We start from the raw sequence: 7,931 nt of genomic DNA on the forward strand, positions 1-7,931 counted from the left end.
CGAGGCCCTGATATTAGATTCATAGATTTTCAGCATTAAGATTACTGGTGGGTACAGGTGCGTCAATGTGGTTCAGATTTCTACATGAACCTGACTTAAAGGTATGGTAGGTAATCCTGTTCAGAAACACATTTTGTAATACTGGGTGAAATGCTCCGTCTATCCTGAGAGAAATCTATACAAGATGTATTTAGAAAAAGGGACGAAAATAATCAGACCTCTGTGGCAGCTGCAGGACTGAGAAAAAGCTGACCAATCTGATCTCGGATTGGTCAGCTTTCAAAAAACCAGAGTGGTGCAAAAAACCAATCAGATGCATCTGCGCTTTCTGCCTACGCCCCCCTCTGTCGGCTCCCTACTCCGCGCGCGCACGCGGTTCTAAAACGACTTTATACGGCAAAAATGGCAGATAAAATGCAGCCGAAACCACCAATCCCCTTACTTGTGACGGCTCCCCCCGCTAAAAAGGGAAGAAAAAGAAAGCCGGCGGCAGAAACGGCTGCTACTAAAAAGGCTACGGATAAAGCCAGAAACAACACCAGAGTCAACATCGGTCCAGGGTTTGAGCAGTGGAGACAACTGAGGGATCTGAAGGGCCTGCAAAGCGATGCAGCGGTTGCTTTCTTTCTGTTGGACAGGTAATTATTTGTTTTGCTTCGGGGGGATTTGTTATTTTCATGAAATATGTAAGGTTTGCCAACTTGGCTACTTTTGTAGCTCGTATTAGCCTAATGCTAACATTAGCGTCTTCTCCGTGTTGTTTTTAGCCATGAGAAGGCCGTCGAAACACAGACTGATGAGACCCCCTCCTCCACCTGTGTCAACAATTTTTTCTTTGAATCTCTGTCCGACCGGTGAGTTCAACTTGCTGCTGCTGTGAACATGGCTTTGACAAACGTTGTCTTTGTTGGGATATATGTCACTGGCTCTTCTATGGACTATTTGCTGGTATATGCTATGCAGAGAGGATGGGGGCAAACTGAGGATCTTCTCAACAGTAAATATCAATCTTCAGGCTGTTTCGGTCCGTCAAAACATCTTCCCATAAACTGCCAAATCAGTGCTGCAGTCCTGTGTTGCATCCTTGATGAATGAAGACATTTTTTATGTTGATGCTGTGCTGACAATATTATATAATTGTGTAATCTTCACAGAGAGGATGACTTCTCACAAGCTGGAGTTCAGGAGTTAAACATTAGCTGCCCAGAGGAGACAGCTCTCCAGCAATTGGATGCAAGGTATGTTATGGTAGTAAGATAATGTGTCCAATTATTTCCAGAATATAACTAAGAGTAAATTTATGGTATGTGCATTATTTCAGCGACATGTGGTGATGTAATATTCCCTAATTTTTGTGTGTGTGTTTTTGTCTTTTTAGCATGTCACCACTGGACCTGAACATTGATGTTGATGCAGATGAATTTAATGACATTCGAAACTCCATGTAAGTTGCTGTGTGGTGTGCAGAGATGTTTTTACTCTCCTGTTTGTGGAAAATTGTATTCATTTTGTGAATTTTTATATTGTTTTCTCTGAATTTCTTTTTTTTATAGCATTGACTGGGAAGATGAAGATGACTCCTGGAATCCTGATATGGAGACACTGTCAGTGTCATCATTAGAAGAAGATGCAACCAGGGAAGTGGACTCAGATGATGATGACAGTGACGATCCAGATTTTAGGCCTCGTATTTGTGTTAGGTAGTTTCAATACCTTCTAGCTCCACTTAGTCAAGTTATTGTGTTTTTTATTGTAATTTCTCATAGCTGTTCTTATTACAACAGGACTGGCGGTGCTCTGAAGACTACAATTTGCTTGGAATCACTTCAAGAAATTAGCATGGAGGACACTGTACATGATGCTCCAGACAACGCCCCAGATCCAACTATGGCAGACATGTCAACACTCCCTGATGCACTAAAAGTCATGGTTGAGGATGACATAATTGGCCATCCGGCATCCATTGCATATCATGACAGCTTGAAGCAGCTTGCCGAGTATCTCCTTTTCCCTGTCAGCGTGTGTTCTGCCAAGGACCCAAATAGGAAGGGAGAGTGCCGGGCACCTGGACCATTCGAAATCAATATCAGGTCCAGGGGAACCGCTGCTGTCATAGAATGGGTGAGTCTTTATTTTGCATAAAAGAGTATTACATATATTGGGACATTTTTTTTTTTTTTTTTTTAGGAATCAACTTTAACAAACATAAATGGAAAAGCTTATAACATAAGTGCTGTAGGGTGGAGGTTGTCAAGGAGAAGAAGAGAGCCTTTTAGGTCAGGAAACAAGGAGGCGACAAAGAGAGCTCCTTCAGCGACAGACTGAAAAAAGATAATGTGTAGTATTAATCATTGTAGTTGCTATAATGTGCTCTTTCTCCCTGCCTGCTTTTTTCCAGGTGTGTCCTCGAGGTCACACTGTTTGGAAGTGGGCTTCTCAGCCCATGTTGAAATATGGGATGGCAGTCGGAGACTTCATGCTTTCCACTAACATCCTGCTATCGGGCAACAATTACGCCAAGATCTCACTACTGTTCAAGTTTATGAAACTTGGGATGGTAGAGAGGTCGTCATTCTTCAGGATCCAGGACTCCTACTGTGTGGACACTATAAAGGAGTTCTGGGATGACAAGAGAGCCGCAGTCATCACCCAGCTCAAGTCAAAAGGGTCTGTTGTAGCTCTGGGTGAGTTAGAGACACACGCATGTGTTCACAGATACACACACAAGCGCACATGCATTATTCATATGAAGCACAATATAATCTAAATGGATTTAATTCCAAGAGATGGTATTTGGCAAGCCATATGCATATTGATAGTAAGACCAAAAACTACACAAAATAAAATAGTTGAGTGTAGACATTGAAGAGTAGGATAAAGTATATTAATATTTTATCGGGGGATTTATTTGTAAGATACGAAGTGCTGGACTGACATATTGCACAATGGTTTTTCATAAAGTTGGATCAGCATAAAATGCCCTATTTGGGACAATGTTTTTATAACTTTTTCTCTGTTTTTGTTCTAATTTATTTTCAAAGGAGATGCTCGCATGGACAGTCCTGGATTCTGTGCGCAGTATTGTACCTATACTGCCATGGACAATGAATCCAAACAGATAATCTGCATGGTCAATATCGACAAGCGTGAGACCATGCGGAACTCTGTCATAATGGAGAAGGAGGGCTTCGTGCAAACATTTGAGAAATTACGTGAAGAACTCAACATTGAGGAATTCTGCACAGACGCTCATTCACAGATATCAGCCCTCTTCAGTAAATTCATTATCTTCTTTTGCTGTAGGAGATTGTTTCAGCAATCCAACTTTGTGCATATAGTCCCATGACACAATCATCACTTACATTATTATGAATGGATAATGATTGGTATTATGACTTAGTATTTATCCTCAGACTTTTTTGTCCTACAGACAACAAAGGGAAATATAAAGATTGTGGTGTCCGACACACCCTGGACATGTGGCATGGGTCCAAAAGTTTGGGGAAAAAAATTCATGCAGTAAGTTCATGATCTCTCTGTAGATATAGCTGGATAAAAAAAAATAAAAATCATCTACGCCAATTATCTTCTCATAAACCTATTTGACATCCCAAAAATGTATTTGTGCTCCATTGTCAAGGCAGGACAACAAAGGGGGTGCACCATCCTTCAGATGTGGAGTAAGGATGTTTGCAACCACTTCTGGTACTGTTGCAAAACTGCAGACACATATGAAGATTTCTTTGTAAGTATTATCAAAATTCATCTATCTAGGCCACACTCTATTGCTGAGTAGTTATTGGGGAAAAATGGTTTAAATTTTTATTGACCAAATTTTTCACAACGTGTAATTTTTTTACCATAGGACAGGTGGACTGGACTACTTCACCATGTGACAGGAGAACATGCGTGGGCCCTTGGTGGCTGTCATCATGGTCCCTTGGTGGAGGACAGAGAGAAGGAGTGGATCCAGAAGGGTTCTATGGCACACCAGAGACTGAGAGAAGTAGTCCTTGATGCACGCTGGCTAAAGAGCGTACACAAATATCTACATTTTAGGTATGTCAGCATAGTTCTATGTTCAACTTACTGTTTTCTCCTATGAAAATATTTCACTGTACTTCTGTATTTGCCCTGCTATTTCTTCATTTGTACTACCAGAGTATAAAGCAATTTTATCTTTCATCTGTGGTCTCAGGTCAACTGCAGAGTTGGAGTCCTTCCACAATCATATTCTCATGTATGCCAGCAAGAGCTTCTGCTTTTCACCGCCCGTGTACACTGCTCGAGTCCTGTTGGCTGGCCTGGACTACAATCACCACGTTGACAGACCAGTCAAGAGAAGGGCTGATGGCTCTATTCTGTATGTTTAATTTTATGTGGAAAAATTAAATACTGTACATTGTAAGATAATATGAATGTATCACTAAGCTTCTAATCTTTTCTCTAATGGCAGATACGGCAAGGTGTACAATAAAAAGTCCAGGAAGTGGAGCCTTTACGCACTAAAGGTGGAAAAGGACTACGGTTACATTGTGGACCTCCAAAGTGCAATTCTGCGGCACAGATTGTCCGTTGCTGGGGGTTTGCCACGGACTGCAAGGAAGAGGCCTGACGATCCCCGTCAACATGGGGTTCTGTCAGGTGTCCCGGCCCCATCAACGCAGGAGCTTTTGCAGAGACAACTCAGCAGAGGGCTAGGTGAGTTTTCTTGCAATATTGTAGCTTGATCACGAATATAATTATGTGCAAAAGTTAGTTTTAAAAATCCATGTAATAATTTATGATCTAAAATAATTATCTAAACAAAGTCAAGGATGTAACACTTAGAAAATTGTCACAAGTGTTTGTTACTGTGTAAAATGGAAACAAAGTTGTAAGTGTTGTCGTTGTGTCTCTAAAACGCAGTAATTATTGTCAGATGTGTAATTTTGATATTCTTCCTAAAGGTAAATCGCTGCCAAAGGAATAGATCGCCACATGCACAGCCTGACCAGTCGGTCGGCCATCCCTGGAAATATCTTTTGCTTTTTTTTTTTTTTTACAATAAAAAGTGTTATACCACATTTGTTGTCATTATTCATTTAGAATGTGAGAAGGTGAGAAATGTAATACCTTGTTTATGCATAAATTGTAAAGGAAAGGCATTTATCATTTTTAAAATTTTATTCAAACTTGACAAAATATAAATAACAATAAAAAGACAGAACTTTGGACAGTACAGACTGTAAACCTGAGTGCAAATTTTAAAGAAATATGTAAACACTAACAGGGCTCAAGAGCAGATGCTATTTATGGCACTGTGCTTACACCCTACTGGGGATGAAACCTTTGTACTGTCCATGTGGATCTGGGTAGCGGTCTCTAATTTTCCAAACACAGCAGCTAGGAATCACTACTCTGTGCCCAGCTCCTAGTGCCCATATTGCCACACAACATATTGCCGGTATGCAGCATGGTGGAATTGTTTGTTGCTCTCCCCTGGGTTTGGAACATCCTCCACAGCCCGTACATCGTTCCAGATCCTTCTGGCAAGTCGCAAGACCCCCTCCTGCAAAATGTACGCTTCAAGGTGAGGCAGCGTGGAAATGCAGGAGTCGGGTTGTTGCCCACAACACTTTCTTTCCACATCTGTGGGCATCTCCCGGCAGTTTGGGCACACACACCAAGTGGGTTGACCTGGAGCTGGAGGGCCTGGTGGAGGCACATCTCCTGATGTTGATATGTGCAGGATATCAAACATGAGACTTGGGTCCCTTGTCAGGCAGATCTGCAGCAAGCGATGGGATTCTTGCAAGCTCAGTGTCTGAATTCTGGACTGTAAAACAATTCATCAAGAAGATTAGACTTTTTTGACAACTTTGTTGTCCTCTAAGAGGACTTTTATGTCCATAGTAGGCCTATATGGCAGGTCATCATTTATAGTTATTGATGATGTAGAGGTGCGAAAAATATTAATTAAAAATGCTATTTTAAATAGGTTACCTGCTCATCTGCCATTCTTTGAGCTTGCAGATTATCCACTCGCACAATGTCTTCGTCCTGAGTTCCTCAAAGCTCTGGATGTTGTAGGGCTGTCTTGGTTGACACGCCTCTGCAGCATCGCGTGGACATCGGGGGCAGTGCCTCTGGACTGGCAGATCGGGGTGGTGGTCCCCCTCTTTAAAAAGGGGGACCGGAGGGTGTGTTCCAACTATAGGGGGATCACACTCCTCAGCCTCCCTGGTAAGGTCTTTTCGGGGGTACTGGAGAGGAGGATCCGCCGGATAGTCGAATCTCGGATTCAGGAGGTGCAGTGTGGTTTTCGTCCTGGCCGTGGAACAGTGGACCAGCTCTATACCCTCCGCAGGATCCTGGAGGGAGCATGGGAGTTCGCCCAACCGGTCTACATGTGTTTTGTGGACTTGGAGAAGGCGTTCGACCGTGTCCCTCGGGGACTCTTGTGGGGGGTGCTCCGGGAGTATGGAGTGCCGGACTCCTTGATATGGGCTGTCCGGTCTCTGTATGACCGGTGTCAGAGTTTGGTCCGCATTGCCGGCAGTAAGTCGGACATGTTTCCTGTGAGGGTTGGACTCCGTCAGGGCTGCCCTTTGTCACCGATTCTGTTCATAATTTTTATGGACAGAATTTCTAGGCGCAGCCAGGGCGTTGAGGGGGTCCGGTTTGGCGACCTCAGAATCGGGTCTCTGCTTTTTGCGGACGATGTGGTTCTGTTGGCGTCGTCGGGCCGTGACCTCCAGCTATCACTGGAGCGGTTCGCAGCCGAGTGTGAAGCAGCTGGGATGACCATCAGCACCTCCAAGTCTGAGACCATGGTCTTCGGCCGGAAAAGGGTGGAATGCTCTCTCCGGGTTGGGAATGAGATCCTTCCCCAAGTGGAGGAGTTCAAGTATCTCGGGGTCTTGTTCACGAGTGAGGGACGAATGGAACAGGAGATTGACAGACGGATCGGTGCGGCGTCTGCAGTGATGCGGGCTCTGCACCGGCCCGTCGTGGTGAAGAAGGAGCTGAGCCAGAAGGCGAAGCTCTCGATTTACCGGTCAATCTATGTTCCTACCCTCACCTATGGTCACGAGCTGTGGGTAGTGACCGAAAGAACGAGATCGCGAATACAAGCGGCCGAAATGAGTTTCCTCCGCAGGGTGTTTGGGCTCTCCCTTAGAGATAGGGTGAGAAGCTCGGTCATCCGGGAGGGGCTCAGAGTAGAACCGCTGCTCCTCCGCATCGAGAGGAGTCAGATGAGGTGGCTCGGGCATCTGGTGAGAATGCCTCCTGGACGCCTCCCCGGTGAGGTGTTCCGGGCCCGTCCCACTGGGAGGAGGCCCCGGGGAAGACCCAGGACACGTTGGAGAGACTATGTTTCTCGGCTGGCCTGGGAACGCCTCGGGGTCCCCCAAGAAGAGCTGGAGGAAGTGGCCGGGGACAGGGACGTCTGGGTCTCTTTGCTTAAGCTGCTGCCCCCGAGACCCGATCCCCGGACCAGCGGAAGATAATGGATGGATGGATGGACAATGTCTTCATGTAGAAGTTGTTCTCCGGTCGCAGTCCGGCTTGCTCCCCGTCCTCTACCTCGAGTTCCTCGGCTTCTACCCCGTGCACCACCTCTTGCACGGCCCCCTCTTGCTCGAGCATGAACTCGCTGTCCTCTTTGCCCTGAAGACGTGCTCGGCTCCGGACTGTAGCTAGGATCAGAGCCGCTCTCGTCGTGGGTGCTCTAACAAGCAAAATAACAAAGACATATCTTTAAAAAAATCAAAAATCACGTTTGCCAGGGGAAAAAACGTTACGTTACATACAGTGTAATTTAGCAGACGCTTTATCCAAAGTGCCGTACATTTGAGAGTTCCCTCTTCTAACAATGGCGTGGGGGTAATGGGGGACGGTGTTTATCATAGCAGCCTCGTGCAAAGTGTGGAAGAAATCTAACACTA

General features: G+C 45.0%; 1 protein-coding gene across 1 annotated transcript; it reads left to right on the forward strand.

Moving 5' to 3' along the window:
- The first annotated feature begins 402 nt into the window (after positions 1-402).
- On the forward strand, positions 403-5,016 carry LOC142384864 (uncharacterized). The gene is made up of 14 exons (XM_075471173.1): positions 403-638; positions 768-854; positions 1,155-1,238; positions 1,379-1,444; positions 1,554-1,700; positions 1,785-2,121; positions 2,399-2,684; positions 3,042-3,275; positions 3,431-3,519; positions 3,641-3,745; positions 3,866-4,059; positions 4,199-4,363; positions 4,457-4,701; positions 4,950-5,016. Exons 1-14 carry the CDS (start codon positions 403-405, stop codon positions 4,970-4,972), a joined length of 2,298 nt encoding a protein of 765 aa, XP_075327288.1. The 3' UTR covers positions 4,973-5,016.
- Positions 5,017-7,931: the final 2,915 nt, after the last annotated feature.

Source organism: Odontesthes bonariensis, chromosome 7 (genome assembly GCF_027942865.1).
Source record: "Odontesthes bonariensis isolate fOdoBon6 chromosome 7, fOdoBon6.hap1, whole genome shotgun sequence".
Lineage (NCBI taxonomy): Eukaryota > Metazoa > Chordata > Actinopteri > Atheriniformes > Atherinopsidae > Odontesthes > Odontesthes bonariensis.

Coding starts and splice junctions, on each gene's coding strand:
- LOC142384864 (XM_075471173.1), top strand. CDS start 403: ATGGCAGATAAAATGCAGCCGAAACCACCAATCCCCTTACTTGTGACG. Junction 1,239..1,378: donor CTCCAGCAATTGGATGCAAG/GTATGTTATGGT, acceptor TTGTCTTTTTAG/CATGTCACCACTGGACCTGA. Junction 3,520..3,640: donor TGGGGAAAAAAATTCATGCA/GTAAGTTCATGA, acceptor TCCATTGTCAAG/GCAGGACAACAAAGGGGGTG.